General features: G+C 37.8%; 1 protein-coding gene across 2 annotated transcripts in view; it reads left to right on the plus strand.

Moving 5' to 3' along the window:
• Positions 1–2,128: 2,128 nt before the first annotated feature.
• The window catches only part of SREK1 (splicing regulatory glutamic acid and lysine rich protein 1), a 49,187-nt gene continuing 33,135 nt past the window's right edge, over positions 2,129–18,180 (plus strand). For both annotated transcript variants that reach the window (XM_036762203.1, XM_036762204.1), the window contains exons 1-2: positions 2,129–2,415; positions 13,698–13,831. In XM_036762203.1, the coding sequence (XP_036618098.1) occupies positions 2,255–2,415; positions 13,698–13,831 (295 nt within the window). In that variant the 5' untranslated portion in view covers positions 2,129–2,254. The remainder of the gene's footprint in view (positions 2,416–13,697; positions 13,832–18,180) is intronic.

Consider the following 18,180-nt stretch of genomic DNA (forward strand, 5'->3'; position numbering starts at 1 on the left):
AGCCTCGATGACAGGTCTGGACTGTGCAATCAAATAGCATGACTCAGCCACCATACTGCTGGGGAAAATAGCCCCCTTTTGCCTTGTACCCGTTTTGTTTCAATTAACTTAACTCACCAGAACTTTAATCCAAATGACAGCAATTAACTAAAGCAGGTTGTTATCCATGCACTGGGTGTGTTTTCCCAGCCTGTGACCTGTCCAGTTCTTGCCTCAACTCCACAGTGGCAGGCAGAACAAAAGCTCCAGAAGGGTAGCCCCTATTACTCTAGCCAGAATGGGCTAAAGTTTCAATGCTCTGCAGCTCTCCCCTTCAACACTGGCTTCACTCACAGGTGATTGCAATGCCACATTCCATTTTTTCTTCTTCCCTGGCCAAGTACAGATATTTAATTGTGTCTGTCTTTAATGCTAGGCAAATAAGTTTCCTCTGCTACAAGATATCAGCTGCCTGAATTGCAATCCTGCCAGGACAGTAGGAAAGAGGAAATGGAAGGGTTCCTGCAAGCGGACTAGCATTTCTCCAATCCTATTCCCCATGTTCATTAGTTCCTTTTAATATTCCTTATCCTCTGCTTTTTTTCTCTTGTGCCTGCTCATGGGCTCTTTTTTGGCTCTGCTTGCCCCAGGAACTATGCACATGAATGCTAAGGGATTGTTAGAAACCATCTATGGAATTTGAAGCTGAGAACTGGGAATCAAGCATTGCAGCCAAAAACAACAGCCACAAGGGAGTGTCATTTGGAACACCTCTTACCTTCCTTCCTGCACTACCCCACCAAACAAAATGCTTGAGTTATAAAGTATCTTATTTAGTCAAGTCTTAGATAAAAATCTGCCACTTTAATTTTCCCTGTACTTGACCCAGCCTTGTACCCTGTGAATATAGTAACATTAAATGTTATTTGATAAGGATTGGTTAGTGCCCAGCACTTAAAAAGAGATCATTTTCCAAAAGTTCATTTTTAATTTGGTTTTGGACCTCAAAAACATCCCCATAAAAATGTTATAGACTTACTAGATTGCTAGACCAGCCAACGAAAGTCTATACAACCCATAATGTGAATCTGGTGATCTGGGAATTCTTCCTCGTGGGAAGAAATGTTTCCTCCTTTCTGTGCTTTTCTGCCTATTCTTAAGAGTATTCCTACACCAGCTTCAGCCTTACCATCCACTTGCCCTTGCTTTTCCTCACAAGACCCCTTTCCCTTCATGGAATGCATTCTCCTCACCTCCACCTCTTACTCGCCCAGCCTGCTAGGTGCTGGACTTGAAGTCAGGCAGACATTTATTGTCTATGTGACCATGAGCATCTCTAAGCCTCAGTTTCTTTATACGTAAGGTGGAGATAGTAATAGCACCCGCCTCGCAGGGTTATTGTGGGCATGAAATAATGCATAAATTGCTTGACAAATGTCAGCTACTATCTTTATGGTTCCCTTAAAAGCTCTACTCTAGTACCTTCTATGCAAAAGAGAGAGAGAGAGCGCTAAAATACGTAGGATTAGAGAGGAGCCCAATTACGTTGAATGTAAAAATTTCCTTCATTAACAAGTCCACGGATCCAGGGTCAGAAGCGTATTCTACACGAAGCTTTCCCTAATCCCGCTGCTACTTGCTCTCCTTCCGCAGTGTTATCTTGTATTTCTAGGCTGTTCATCTTCGCGTACGTGTGGCCCTTCCCCCACCAACAGAACGTAAGCTCTTTGAGGGCAGGGTCTCTTCGCCTTTAGTCTTCGTATTGTACCCAGCTGCAGCTCAGGGCCTACCACTGGGAGCTCCTTAAAATAGTGATTATTGATTTGATCCGAAAATCAGCCAGTAAGAATAAAGCGGGGGCTAAAGGAGGCCAGCGGAGGCCCGCACGTTCCCAAGGCACCCCGAGGGTTGGGTTTACTTTGCATTAAAAGCCCTGCCTCAAAGCCCCGGGTAGGAGGCGGAGTGCACGCGGCCGTGACGCACTTCTCGGGCTCGCGGGGGAGGTGCGCCCCAGGTGAGGCCCCCCCCCCCCGCCGGGTTGCCGGGGCGACGCTTCCGCAAGCGCGGAGGGGGCGGTGAGCCCAGGGCGCGCGCAGCCCGGAGGAGCAGGGGAGTTGTGAGCAGGGTGGCTAGACCTGCCCGGCGCCACCACTCCGCGGTCGGGAGCGCGCTCACAGCCGCGCCTGCTCTCCGCTCTTCCTCGCCTCTCGTCGGCGGCGACGACGCGGCGTAGTAGACGTTGAGGCTGCGGGAAGGCAACGAGCACCAGATCAGGATGAATAGCGGCGGCGGTTTCACCTTGGGCCTGGGCTTCGGCCTGACCAACACGGCTGTGATTCAGGTGACTAACCTGTCGTCGGCGGTGACCAGCGAGCAGATGCGGACCTTGTTCACTTTCCTGGGAGAAATCGAAGAGCTGCGTCTCTACCCCCCGGAGTAAGTGCCTGGGCTCTGCTGGGGGGAGGGGCGCGGGGCGCGGGCGCCATAGAGACCGCGGGCTGGGGTGGGGGGGGGGCGCCCTGGGCTCGCGTCGGGCCACGTGACCTCCCGGCTGCCGCCGCGGCCATGTTGGATCAGGGCAAGGGGGACCCTCGTCAGTCGGTGGCTTCCCTTTATCTTGGATTCCCTCTTTCGCCTTCTATTCCATTCCCTCGAGTTGAGGCATTGTAGCGGAATTGAGGGCATCGTGATGTTGGTCCGACTAGAAACATTTCGCGATAGTGTCAGAAGAAGGGCTTTGTCCTTAAGCCTATGTTCATTCCCTTCCGGGGGATGGTGGTGGGGGTTTGTGTGTGGGTTTTTTTTTTTTCGCCTGAATCTAAGATGGCCGCGGACGGGCCTAGGCCGAGCACTCTTGGCGAGAGCCTGGGGTTAGCTTTCGGACCGGTGGCAGGCTAACCCGGGCCCCCCTGTCGTTACCCCTGCCTCGGCTTAGGTCGGCCGTCAGCCCCGGGTGGGCGTCTTCCCGGTCTTGTGACCTGGGCTCCTCGTCTTTGGCCGCCCCTTCCCATTTCCGCCCGGGAAACCCCAACTTTGTTTTCTGTCCCATGTCGGGAGCCCTCTACGCTTTGGCTTGGTTGTTTTGGGGGGTTGGCCCAACGGGATGCTCTGACCCCCACATTCTTTGTCCTATGTCTTCAGAAATGGGGTTGGGGCTATGATTAGTAACAGGAAACTTTAAAAAAAATTGGGGGTCATTATATGGTATATTTCACTCAAAGCCATGACTTTTATTCCTTTCTCTTTAAAAAAAAATCTTAATTTCCATACAAAGCTTTCTTTTATTCAGTTAGCAGTTCCTTGTGTCTATAAAAAGGTGGGGGAGGAAGTAGTTAAAACAAAAAACAACTAATGAGTCTGTCGTCTGACAGCATGTCCTTCCTTGCAGTTTTTGATATTATGGTTGGTCTTGCAAAACAGGCCAGTCCACTTAAACATAAGATATTATTTCCCCCTCCCCCGTAGAAGTCCATTTATTTGTTTTTAACATTTAAAATTTTTTTTGAGTTCCAAATTCTCCCCCTCCCCCTCTCTTCCCATTCATGGAAAAGGCAATCTGATGCCTTATTAATATATTATTTTGTAATAGCGGCCTTGGAGGATCTCTTAGGTACTACATAAACACTTAAGTGTTTTTACTTAAATATTTTAAAATTGGTTAGAGTTCTTGGAGGTCTTGAAGACCTGGGTTTAAATCCCATCTCTTTATTTGTGACCCTAGGCTAATTACTTAACTTGTCTGTGCCTTTGGCTGCTCCCTAGGCATTAACTTTGTGGAAGGAGACCTATTTTTCCCTGGTAGAAAGTTGCCAAAGGAAGGGGGGAAAACCCCACACTTTTTTTTTTTTAATTGAAGGTGGTGGACTATAGTAGCAGACTTGTAACTCATGTTCGTGTTTCTACTTTGTCCCTTTCTGACCAAGTCAGCAAACATGTTGCCAATAATAACCGTATATGGACCAAAAAAAGAGAAAAAGAAACAATCTCTGTCATCAAGGACACGAGAGAAATACAACATGAACACAGAAAACTACACAAAGTAACTTCTTAGCCCTTTGTATACACCACTGGTACTGATGGAAGTTACAGGATTTTAAATGTAGAATTGTAAAGGACCTTCGGAGGCATCTTGTCCAGCACTCTATTTTACAGATGAGGAAACGGGGAACCCAGGGAAGAGAAGTGATTAGCTCAGGGAGTAAATGGTAAAGCCATTATTGGAATTCATCATCACACTGCTTCTCTTGAAAATCTTTCATACTTATTCATTGATCTCTTTTACATACTTCTAATATTTAAAGTTACCCGATGCTCCTGTACAAATACTTTATTCATATTTACATCTAATATTTGTCACTAATGTATGTAGATCTAACACTACAGAATTCCACAAAATGTACAATGAAGGAAGAAGTTGACCTGGGAACTCATAATGGCTTTACAGTGGGGGCAGAAATGACCATATTAGGAAAAACTTATATAGAAAAATTTGTCTTGAAATGGACACTATAAGATGAGGTTAACATGTTCTTGCTCTTTATTGTACGTACAAAAGCATTTTGATACCCCTAAAATGAATAGAAAAAATTTCATATTTCTAACAAGTTTGTAAGATGGAAACCACTGCTTATGAATTAATTATATGAATATTAATAGCCTTCTAGTACATAAATTAATTCTTAGAAAACCCGCAATACTATCTTACAGCTACTTTATATACTCAACCCATTATAATGTGTTACAGTTATCTATTTTACTTATGTCCCTATTTGATTAAAAGCTCCTTGAAGAAACTATTAAATCATTATTTTAAACCATGACTTTCCAGCTCCCTCTTAGGTGAAGGGCATTTACTATATGCCAAGCACTATGCTAAACACTTTTTTACAAGTACTGATTCATTTGGTCTTCAAAATAACTCTGTGGAATAGATGCTATTATTATCATCCCAGTTTTATACTTGAAGAAATATGCAAACCTTACCTAATCAGTGTCTGGGGCTGAATTTGAACTCAGCTCTTCCTGAGTCTAGGCCCAGGTTCTATCCACTGTGTCACAAGCTGCTTAGATGGATATAAATGTATGATATATAAAATTTGCAGACTATATGCACATATGTATATATGGCGTAGTAAGAATAGAAGGCGCTTGATAAATATTTGAATTAAATTAGGTGAATCATGGGCTGGGGGTGAGGAATGGGGTGTATGTGTGTCATGGAGAACATAGGTATCCAGAAATAAAGCTTTCTTATTGTAAATATTAAACCAATTTATTAGTGCTTATGGTTTCATACTAAAAGAGGTAATGAGCATATTCCAGCAAAAATCTGGTCTTTTGAAAGTATGTCTTCTGTAAAAACGTAAGAATAAAAGTAACCTAAGTCCATGGAAGCAAAAGCTGAAATTCCCCTGCCCATTAAAAATAAATCATTATAAACAAATCATCATAAAGCTTAAAGTTTGAAATTTTTTTTCATGTAAAACATTTCCATGTTACTCATTTTGTACGAGGAGATTTGAATAAAAGAAAAAAAATGAAAGAAAGTGGAATAATAGCATGTTTCAGTCTGTATTCAAACAATATAAGTTCTTTCTCTGGAGGCGAATCACATGTTTCATCATTAGTCCTTTGGGATTATCTTGGATCATTGTGTTGCTGAGAATAGCTAAGTCGTTCATATTCTTTATTAAGCAATATTGCTGTTAATGTGTACAACGTTCTGTTGGTTCTGTTCACTTCATTATACTGTGTGTTCATGTAAGTCCAAGTTTTTCTGAGATCATCCTGTTTGTCATTTGTTAATACAGCACAATAATATTCCATTTACAGTCATGCCACAGCTTGTGTAGCCATTCCCCAATTGAAGGGCATCCCTTTAATTTCCAATTTTTAACCACCATAAAAAGAACTGCTATAAATATTTCTGTACAAATAGGTCCTTTCCCCTTTTTTTGGATGTCTTTAGGATATAGACCTAGCAGTGGTATTGTTGGATCAAAGGGTATGCACAATTTTATAGCTCTTTGGGCACAGTTCCAAATTGTTCTCCAAATTGGTTGGATCAGTTCAAAAAGTTCTGAAATATTTTGTCCAAATTGAGGTAGACCTGGTTGGGTTTTTTTTTTTTTTTTGGAAAGATGTGCTTCAGTGTTTTCCATTCTTAAATAAAATATACAAGTTGGACTTCAGAAAAGAATTTAACAGCCAGTAGTTGTTTTTGGTAAATTGGGGTTTTGCCTGCTGGGATGGATAAATATTTTCATAGTGATACTTTAAATATTATATTGAGGACCAGAGCCTCTGATTTAGAACATCAATAAACTATATTTTCTGATTATATATGACTTGACGGAGCTATTAATTTAGCTCTGAGTTGACAAATATATTTTAATAAAGTTGAAAATTACAGCATGTTTTCTTTCAGCAATGTAAACATCCAGATTTTTCTCATAACAGGTCAAGAGATTCAGATTTTTTTGTTTTTCAAGAAAGTTTTAAAGGAACTTCTAACTCTTTGTTTTGTCATTTTAATTAACCTTTAAAAAAGTCTCAGGCCTTATTGAACAGGATGCTCCTATTTTTATTTTTAAAAAGTAATTTCCGTAACATTTTAAATCTAACAAAAAATTATATCAAAAACTCCATGGCATAGTTGTATTTGTTTTTACCTGCTGGTTCTTCTTGTTCAGGTAACACCAGAAGTGAAACCAGTATTGTATTGAGTTCCATAAATTATTATTGGTCTTTGCTTTATATCTATCTTCAACATTATTTAACATATTTCAGTTTTGTTTAAATGTGGAAAAAACTTAACTTTTTAACATTCTGTTAAAATAAATTTTTTTCATAGTACTCAGAAGTTGTTGTTAATACTCAAAGAATTGGTCCTATGATTTTTGCTGTTAAGCTTTTAAAGTAAAATTTTGATCCTTTTAAAAAATTTGGTTGTCTTACAAAATTGAACTCAGATGAAAAATTCGAATTTTATGTTATGAGTTTTCACTGATCACTTTTCGGGAGTTCCAGATAATATCTTAATTTAAGTTCCAGAGAATGTGTAGTTATTTTTCATTTTTTATTGCTGTCAGTCATTTATATCTTTATGTAATTTCTACACTAATTTTTTTTCTCTTGCCTTGAATATCTCTATTGAATGAGACATCTAAGTGTTAAAAATTTTCTGTTTTAATACATTTTCTTCTAGGGAACCCAAGGTATTTCTTTTGAAAAAATTATTGCCAAATGCTGTTTAAGATTTAAGGTTAATTTTTAAAATGAGCTATATTCCTTATTGTTTGAAATATAGTTGAAAATTATAGTCCCTTTAGATTATAAGAATAAATATATTGAACAGGTCAGATACATTTGGAAAGAAAAGAAGTTTGGATGTTTTTCTTGGACTAATTTTTAAAAATTACAGTGTATATTTGTTCATATAAATTTTTGTCCACTGTTGGCATTTAAAATTTCTTTTCTAAATGTTAAAAGTTAGATTTATATTCTTTGAAAATTTCAATTACTTGCCTGTATACTTTTACCTGATAACTTTATAAAGCAAATAGATGAGGATTATGTGACATACCTTTGGCAGATAGACTGGCAAAGCAGCATCCAAACCAATACTCCTATTGAACCAGTGATTTTCATTGTATGTATTTGTAATGCATAAGTTAATTCAATGATATGCCGTGATGGTAAGCCCCTGATGTGTGTCAAATTTTTTTGTCAAATTTGGACAAATTTCCAATTTAAACAGAGGACACTCGGGTTGACATCAGCACTGTATTCTGAATACTTCATTGAAAGGCTTTAGGACGACAAAGTATAGCAGCAGCAAAGGCATCTTGACTATTTTGTCCCTTAACCTCTTAGAGACTAGAAGTAAAGTCAGGATAGATGTCTGAATTATTTTATGGGTTGGGAGAAGGGTGAAGGGAGTAAGATGGATGCTAAGGTGGAGTCTTAGGCGGGGATGCTAAGGTGGAGTTTTAAAGAAGGATAGCCTAAAAAGAATTGATTTGGGGTTGGGTTAAGTGGGACAGAGGGGCAGTTGTTGTGGGATAGTGGTGTTAAATCAAAATCAATACCTGGCTGCCTGTTGACTTAGAAAACCACAAATTAATATTATGTTGTATCTTTATTTTGTTAAGCCTTTCCCAGTTACATTTTAATCTTATTCTTGACCCACTTGGGAGTTTTGTGGTGGGCTGGGTATATATCTCTGTTCTAAAGGACCACTATTTTGCTAGTATATGTGTGCCTTACTAGCTAGATAAGTAATTTTGATGTTGGTAAAAGTAATTTAGCTTTTGCTTATTCCTTTTTTAAAGTAAGTTTTTTATATCTTCTGTTTCTTACATAATCATGGTTACCCCAGGTATCCTGCTTCCACTGAGCCATCTCATATAACATACTTTATTCTGTAATAATAAACATGAATTTTAACTTTCATCAACATCGTGGCATTTACTGCTTTTTAGAGTGGAGGGCTTGAGCCAAAATGTTTTTTTTTCTTCAAAACTTCTGAATGGCTTTATTATATGTTGTATAAAATTATCTCAAAGGTCTTAAACTCTAAAATGATGTTTATAAGTCATCTGTTTGTAAGACTTCTCTTGACCCATGTGGCTTGCAGTATGTTTTCTTTGGGTGAAAGTATCATGTATTAACAAGAATTTTTGAACTTTAAACTATGTGCACAGACTTTAAAAATTGTCACCAACTTGTGGATGGTGACTTTTATGTATAGCCAGATAGGTTGGGGCAGCTAGGTGGTGCAGTGAGTAGAGCACCAGCCCTGGAGTCAGGAGGACCTGAGTTCAAATCTAGCCTCAGACACTTGACACATGTACTGGCTGTGTGACCTTGGGCAGGTCACTTAACCCCAATTGCCCTGCCTCCCCCCCCCCCCCAAAAGAAACCCAACAGGTTGATAGTGTGGAACTGTTGCCCACATGCAATCTGCTGACCCATCCATATGGTTGTGGCTACTCCAAATCAAGTGACAGAGTAATTGCATCCCCGCCCTCTCTTGTATCTGTGGTCTGCTTGCTTATAAGATGATTTAGCAAAATAGGCTTTAGAACATGTCCCGACATGTATAAAAGACCCCCTGATTTCCTTTGGCTATGATTGAGGACGCATTGAAATGTTTATTAGGGCCCATGATATGCAAAGCACTCTGTTCAGTGCCTGGAATAAAACAATGAAATGAAACACTCCCTGCTGTCAAGGCCCTTACTTTCTAAGTGTTTGGAGGGTGGGGTGGGGCCAGGGAGATTGAAGGATTGTGCAGAGATAAATAAATGCAAGTTTGTTTGTGGAGCAAAAGCACTAAATGAGATTGTTGGGAAAGGTTACTCTTAGAGGGAGGTACCCTGAACAAAGCCTTTAAGGAAATTAGGAACTAAGAGTTAGGAGGAAAGTATACTCAGGTATGATGATGGAATGTGAGTTGGAGAAATAGCTAATAGACCAGTTTGGCTAGAATATAAAGTCCATAAAGAGGAATCATGAAATAAGGGTGTATCCCTACGCAAGGAAAGCTAAATTGCAGGTAGAGAGCCTTAAAAGGCCAGATGGATTCATTTATATTTTGTTCTATACCGGTAGTGGCTAAGCATTGGAGATTTTTGAGCAAAGAAGTGGTCAGACTAGTATTTTAATAATTTTGTTTGGGTAGTTGTAGAGAGCACATATAGGAAACCTTTTGAAGGTTATTATAATAGCATAGGAAGGAGAGAGTGAAGGTCTAAAGAGGTGACCTTATGAATAGAAAGAAGGGGTCAGAAGAAAGTATAATAAAAAATATTTGGCATCTGAATGTCAGGGAGGAGGGGCGGGGGTAAGAATGATTTTGGGATTATAAAGTAGTGGTGTCAAATTCAAATGGAAAAGAGGACCTCTAATCCCTAAATGAGGTTTCTTTCAAGTGGCATATTGATTTAATTTTAAAATATATTAATATGGTATCTTTGTTTTATTGTATTTTTGTTTATTTTGTTAAATTTTTCCTATTTATGTTTTTTTTTGCAATGACTGACTTTAATAGACTTAGCTCTTTTCAGCAATGCAAGGAACTAAAATAATTCCAAAAGACTCATGATGAAAAATGCCATCCACATCCAGAAAAAGACATATGAAGTCTGAATGCAGATCAAAGCAGACTATTATTTCCTTTTTTTATTTTGTTTTGTTTTGGTTTTTTTTCATGATTTTCTTTCTCATTCATTATAATTCTTCTATATGACTAATGTGACAATATGTTTAATAGAAATGTGTGTATAGAGCCTATATGAGATTGCATGCCATTTTGGGGAGGGAGAGGAAGGGGAAGAAAACTTATGGAAGTGAATGTTGAAAACTAAAAATAAATAAACTTATAAAAATAAAATAAAAAGAGGAGAATACAAGGGTAACATACAGATGAATAAATAATAAATAAACCCCCTCCCTTCCAGCATACCCTTCAGGGGTCAAGACTCTTTTTATGACTTTCTGTTGACTTCTTAAAAATTATTCATTTATTTAATATTTTTAGTTTTCAGCATTGATTTCCACAAGAGTTTGAATTACAAATTTTCTCCCCATTTCTACTGTCCCCCCACTCCAAGATGACATATGTTCTGATTGCCCTGTTCCCCAGTTATCCCTCCCTTCTGTCACCCCACTCCCCCCATCCCCTTTTCCCTTACTTTCTTGTAGGGCAAGATAGATTTCTATGCCCCATTGCCTGTATACCTTATTTCCTAGTTTTATGCAAAAACTTTTTTTTTTGAACATCTTCTTTTAAAACTTTGAGTTCCAAATTTTCTCCCCTCTTCCCTCCCCACCCACCCTCCCTAAGAAGGCAAGCAATTCAACATCAGCCACGTATGTATCATTATGTAAAACCCTTCCACAATACTCATGTTGTGAAAGACTTAACTATATTTTGCTCCTTTCTAGCCAGTCCCCCTTTGTTCAATTTTCTCCCTTGACCCTGTCCCTTTTTGAAAGTGTTTGCTTTTGATTACCTCTTCTCCCTATCTGCCCTCCCTTCTATGGTCCCCCTTTTTTATCTTCTTCCTCCTTCTTTCCTGTGGGGTAAGATACCCAATTGAGTGTGTATGTTATTCCCTCCTCAGCTCAAATCCGATGAGAGCAAGATTCACTCATTCCTCCTCACCTGCCCCCTCTTCCCTTCCTACCGAACTGGTTTTTCTTGCCACTTTTATGTGAGATAATTTACCCCATTCTATCTCTCCCTTTCTCCCTCTCTCAATATATTCCTCTCATCCCTTAATTTGATTTTTTTTTTTAGATATCATCCCTTCATATTCAACTCACCCTGTGCCCTCTGTGTGTGTGTGTATGTATATGTGTATGTGTGTATGTATGTATATTCCCTTCAGCTACCCTAATACTGAGGTCTCATGAATTATACACATCTTTCCATGTAGGAATGTAAACAAAACAGTTCAACTTTAGTAAGTCCCTTATGATTTCTCTTTCTTGTTTACCTTTTCATGCTTCTCTTGATTCTTGTGTTTGAAAGTCAAATTTTCTATTCAGTTCTGGTCTTTTCACTGAGAAAGCTTGAAAGTTCTCTATTTTATTGAAAGTCTATATTTTGCCTTGGAGCATGATACTCAGTTTTGCTGGGTAGGTGATTCTTGTTTTTAATCCTAGCTGCATTGACCTCTGGAATATCATATTCCAAGTCCTTCAATCCCTTAATGTAGAAGCTGCTAGATCTTGTGTTATCCTGATTGTGTTTCCACAGTACTCAAATTGTTTCTTTCTGGCTGCTTGCCATATTTTCTCCTTGATTTGGGAGCTCTGGAATTTGGTGACAACATTCCTAGGAGGTTTCTTTTTGGGATTTTTTTGAGGAGGCAATCTGTGGATTCTTTCCATTTCTATTTTGCCCTCTGGCTGTAGAATATCAGGGCAGTTCTCCTTGATAATTTCTTGAAAGATGATATCTAGGCTCTTTTTGATCATGGCTTTCAGGTAGTCCAATAATTTTTAAATTATCTCTCCTGGATCTATTTTCCAGGTCAGTGGTTTTTCCAATGAGATATTTCTCATTGTCTTCCATTTTTTCATTCCTTTGGTTCTGTTTTATAATATCTTGATTTCTCATAAAGTCACTAGCTTCCACTTGCTCCATTCTAATTTTTCAGGTAATAGTTTCTTCAGTGGTCTTTTGGACCTCCTTTTCCATTTGGCTGATTCTGTTTTTCAAGGCATTCTTCTCCTCATTGGCTTTTTGGAGCTCTTTTGCCATTTGAGTTAGTCTGTTTTTTAAGGTGTTATTTTCTTCAGTATTTTTTAGGGGGGTCTCCTTTAGCAAGTTGTTGACTTGTTTTTCATGTTTTTCTTGCATCACTCTCATTTCTCTTCCCAATTTTTCCCCTACTTCTCTTACTTGCTTTTCCAAATCCTTTTGGAGCTCTTCCATGGCCTGAGACCAGTTCATGTTTTTCTTGGAGGCTTTTAATGTAGGCTCTGTGACTTTGTTGACTTCTTCCGGATGTATGTTTTGGTTGTCTTCATCACCAAAAAAGATTCCAGAGTCTGAATCTGAGACCGTTTTCGCTGCCTGTTCATGTTCCCAGCCAACTACTTGACCCTTGAGTTTTTCATTGGGGTATGACTGCTTGTACAGTAAAGAGTACTTTGTCCCAAGCTTGGGGAGCTGCGCTGTTGTTTTCAGAGCTATTTCTACACAGCAAGCTCTGCCACCCCAGCGCTCCTCCTCCCCCAAGAACCACCAACCCTGACTGTGACTCAGATCTAAACTGGCTCTGTACTTCTGCTCTGATCTGCCACTTAATTCCTCCCACCAGGTGGGCGTGGGGCTGGAAGCAACTGCAGCTGTAGTTCTGTAAGCAGCCTCAGAGCTGCATTACCTCTGCTGTCCTGGGGGTAGAGGCTGACTGCGAACTCCTTTCAGTTCCAGCAATTTTTCCCACTAACCTTCTCTGTCGTGGGTTGAGAAGTCTGGTAACTGCCACAGCTCACTGATTCAGGGTGCTAGGGCCTGTTCTGCCTGGCTCCTGGTCTGGTTGGTCAGGGCGTGGCCCACACTGGGCTCTGCTCACAGCTCTGCTCCCAGCTCCGTGTGATAGACCTTACCCAGCAACCATCCACGCTATCCTGGGCTGGAACCCTGCTTCCCTCCGCTATTTCATGGGTTCTGCAGCTCTAGAATTTGTTCAGAGCCATTTTTATGGGTATTTGGAGGGTCCTGGGGGAGAGCTTTAGGGGAGTCCCTGCTTTCCAGCCACCATCTTGGCTCTGCCCCCTCCCCCATTTATGTTTTACTGTGGTTCAGGTTGCATTGGAGAATGGTGTGGGTCATGTTTGACATCTCTGGTTTTTAAAGAAACTTTAAATGTCATTATAAGGAGACCACACGTGCTTAAGTACTGAGCTTGACTAGCTCTAGATCAAACATCATTCTGATCAAGAACTGGGCAGTGGCCATTGCAGACTAGCTAGTGGATCTGGTCATTAACATATTAAAATAAGTGTGTGTGTGTGTGTGTGTGTGTGTGTGTGTTGAACAGCCTGCAAATAAACAGTTTGGTCAAACATGTTATAATAACTCATCTTAAGTGGGTGAAAATTTCAGTGATTTAAGATTTTATAATTTTGCTTTTAAAGGAGAAACAATGAAAGATCTAAATAAGTTTATAAGACTGATTGTTTTTCTTTTTATCTTGCAGCAACGCACCTCTTGCTTTTTCCTCCAAAGTATGTTATGTTAAGTTTCGTGACCCATCGAGTGTTGGTGTGGCCCAGCATCTAACTAACACGGTTTTTATTGACAGAGCTCTGATAGTTGTACCCTGTGCAGAAGGTTGGTATTTTAGATGTTTTTCTGTAATGTCAGTCTGTCTTTTTTGTTGATGGCTTTTAGTTTTCCCAGAAATTGGCAAGTAGCTGGTACTCTGTTTTGTGTGTTTTAAAAGCAAAAACAAAATTTGGAAACAGAAAAAAAAGTTTTCATTTTAGTAGTAAAATACATATTTAAATCATTGATTTGTCTGTTTTTTATTATGCATCTAAATATTTATTAAAAAATTTGTAGTAATTAGAAATTACAGAGTGTATCCTAAAAGGATTATGATCTTAACAAGGGATGTATTTATTTAAATACTTCATTGTATAGGAGTTTGTACTCCAGAACATCCAGTTCTAATAATTTTTTCATTGAGACAAAACAGAGTGGACACAGTTTGCCAATTTGGGGTTATCTAAGTAATGGTGTCTGTGTTAATGATAAAAATATAATTAATTTCATTAAAGTTATTGATATTAATTTGACATTCTTGATACTGATTTCATATAAAACAAATTTATTTTTTACTTTCACAGGCTTTTTTTGAAGTTAAAAAATATTTTCTAAGAAATCCATCAGAAAGAGGCCAAAGGCCTTAAGGTTACTATTCATTAAGGTTAAGTGCCTTCCATTATCTTAAGAACAAGTAATTATCAGTATTGATTTTTAAGTAGTAGCATATCTTAATCTCCTTAAATCACTTATAATAGGCCATGTTGGTGTATATACAAGAACTTTAGGATTATGCTATTAATAGTTGCACAAAACTATAGCTGTCATTTTAAAATAATTCCTTTGATGGAAGATTTTGCCTTATAGTATCTAGGAATGTTTGAATATTTTAAATTAAATTCCTAAAATATTTAATGAATACTTTCATTAGAGGACTCATATTACATAGATAAATTTAACTTGCTAAAAAAAGAAAGTTACTTGTAAGATAATGACTAGATTATACTTTGAGATTTTTGTGTATGATTCAGGATTCATTATTTCAGGATGTTATAAACTTTTAAAGTCCAGTGCAGTGAGGACAGATCTGGTATGTCCCACGTTAGAACATTCTGAATTTTTTTCAAATGAGTTTGAAAATAGGTGTTCTCCACAAAGAAAGGAATGCAATTAATTATTTGTGTAATATCTGTTTTAGTCTGATCAGTGAGGGGTATTCAGCCTATAATAGTTGGGGAAGGGAACAATAATTTTTTGTTTTTGCGAGGCTGGGAGTGAGGTAACAAATGCACTATACCGAGTAGAAATTGCTTGGTGAGGAATTCCCATAGACGATATTTCTCACTGGAATTTGGCCAACAAGCAAATAAGATTAAATATGCAGACCTTACCCACAGCTACTCTTTGTACCATTGGTAGCAGAAGGTCTTACATTAATTCATTACTGAATCGGAGGAAAACATTTCACCTATTGCATTACCAGTCTTACTTTGGTATATTGTATATATCTTCCTTGGAGAGCATATAACTTAGTACCTGAGCAGCTTTAACTTTGAGTTGTCTAATTCCTTTTTTTTTGAGGGGGGGGGTAGTATTCAGTAAAGACTAAAAGTAAAATTTTAATTACAGTTGAGTACTTTTTGCCATTTTGAGATAAAAGCTTTCACAGTATTTTAATATAAAAACAGCATTTTTATTGCATTTTAGTTACAAGTAAGTATGAATTTTTTTAAGATAGTAAACTACCCCATGGAACATTAGAAAATAGTAAGATACATTTTTTATTTCAAAGAGTAATTAAACTAAAGGTTTAATATGCAGGAGATTGGTTTATATACAAAACATCTAGAAGTTTACAGTGGACATTATGTATCAGATTTTGCACTGCAAACTGAGTAATGCTTTACTGTTGTGTGAAAAATAGCATGTTACTTCAGAATAAATCAAAGGAAAGAATTCTCATTGAATACTGTAAAATGAGAGATTCTGTACATGATTAAGCAACAGTCAATACTGCTAGCATTTGTTTTTACATACTTTAGAAACAGCATTGTGACAGAAAAGAGAGAAACTTGTAGAAGCTTATGGAAAGTGTTTTTCAGTTTATTTTAACTTGATGCTTTAGTGTAGGCATTATGTGAGAGGAACCTCAGTTAAATGGAAATAATGTTCATTGTGTAACATTACACATTAACCATTAGCTATTGCTAGTCATAAAATGCCATTTTAAAATATAGCTTTCATTATCCTGTCCAAATGTGATTTTTTTTTCTCCTTGCGTGCATCCCCAGATTTCTCTTTAAATGTTACACTTAGAAAAAGAAAAGGTTGAAACATAAAGGTGCCACATAACCATCAGTCATAACTTTATGTCCACATTTTCTGGTAGATGGATTTTGACTATTAATTTGGTTTTGTATGTTTTCTCTATGTGATATTTGTGCATTATTAGATGACTAGACTGGCCAAGGCAGACCTGTTTACACTTGCCTGAGTTAGGCATTGTTTGCCATGCCACTAAACCTGCCGTCAAGTGAATCCTACATGGGGGAAATGAGATCGGAGTCTGACCCGCTGAAGATGGACGCCCTGTCTCTGTTTTTTATTGTTTTACTTTAATTTCTTTTTCTTTATTTTGTCCCTTTTTGTTTTTGTTTTTGTTTTGTTAAATCTCTTTCACTTTGACTTGTGAACTGGTATTCCAGTTCTTTGTAAATGGTATTCCATTAAAAGTTCATAACATTTTGTTTCAAAGTTGTATATGAAAGGAAGGTAGTATATTTGCAGTTTTCAACTTAAAATATTAAGGCCAAATAAATTTTGTGTCAGAAACTCAGTTTTAGTGTTGTGAAACTTAGCTTAGACCTTAATTGGTGTTTATAAACTGTTTTAGTAAATTCTGTACTAAAACAGTGATAAATAATATACTTTTGATATACTTTCTAATCTCAGTGAAACTTTTTTCTACAGACTGCTTTCTAAGACTAACCACATCTTTCAGAAAAAAGCTAATTTGTAGTTTCTGCTTTCATTTTCCTGGAATTTTAGGCATATCAGAAGCATCAAGGATATAGCAACCCATTTTTTGTAATATAGAACATTTTTATAAGATAGCACCTATATATTATATATGAAGGCTGGGGTGAAGAGACTTTCACTTTTAATACTTAACCATTACAGAAAAATTCTTATTTTCTCTAACTAGGAAGCCTTTTAGCTGTCTACTTGGGGAATGCTTCTTGGAGGGGGGAAAGCTGTTGGCTTTTTTGCTCTGTATGTGTGTGTGTGTGTGTGTGTGCGCGCGCGCGCGCGCATGTGTATGTACGAGCACACTTGGTTCGTTTGTTGAAAATTCCTGAGATCTTCATTGTTTTAGTTTGTGTAAATGGATGCTGAGGCATAGGAAGAGAAGTACATATTGTCTTTCCTAACTATTGTCTTTAATAAACACAGATTAAGAGAGATGTCCATTTATGTTGCACTCTTACACACCTAAGAATTTTGAAGATAATTTGATAGGACTGTATTTTAGGAATTAAGCAGTGAAACTTAAATTTTCAAGTATCATCTTTGGCAGTTAGAGTAAGAAAAATACTTCCAAGCATACAATTTGACTTCTGTGCATTCTGATTTATTACTGAGAGGCAGCATTCAAAGTATAAATGAAAGATTTTCTAAAACTTAACTAATTCACTTTTTGATATGTATTTTTTGATAGTTATTGTCGTTCTCCCTCCCCCTTCCCCCAACAACTTAAGCATACTTTCTTCTATGGACCTTTTTTTATTAAATAAGTGTCATATTTGAGGCACTAAATGGACAATATAGGAATTAAAATTTGTTTTTTTATAACTACTGTAGCAATGAGAAGATGTTAACAGTAAGTTCTGAATTCAAGGATGAAGATTAACTCTTCAGGAGCTATTCAAATTTCATGACTTTTAAAAATCATGCTGTCTCTTTTATGAAATATATAGTCCACAGTCAGATGCTACAGAAGGAATGTAGTTATTTGGCATAGATAAATTTGCTAACATTAGTGGCTAATAAATGTAGACTATAAATAATTGAAGTCATCAATAAGGCCACCTCTTATATTTTAATTTTGTGCATGTTAAAACTGCATGTGTATGAGCATATGTTCAAATAATGTAGCATTAGGTGTAATTTTTATTACACTAGTCAAATTAACTAGTATAATTTGCTTCAAAATTTAGGAAACTAATATTTCACTGTTGACTTGGCTGTAACTCAACACACATAAATCTAGGAAGCTGTAACTTCTGTTCAATTCCTATGAATTAGACACAACAATTTTTTTTTTGTTTCAACCTTACATCTTCAATCCCAACTGAGGTTAGAGAGAGTATCTAGGTTCTGGTGATATTACTCAGATTTTCCTTGTACATTTGATT

Source organism: Trichosurus vulpecula, chromosome 1 (assembly GCF_011100635.1).
Source record: "Trichosurus vulpecula isolate mTriVul1 chromosome 1, mTriVul1.pri, whole genome shotgun sequence".
Taxonomy (NCBI): Eukaryota; Metazoa; Chordata; class Mammalia; order Diprotodontia; family Phalangeridae; genus Trichosurus; species Trichosurus vulpecula.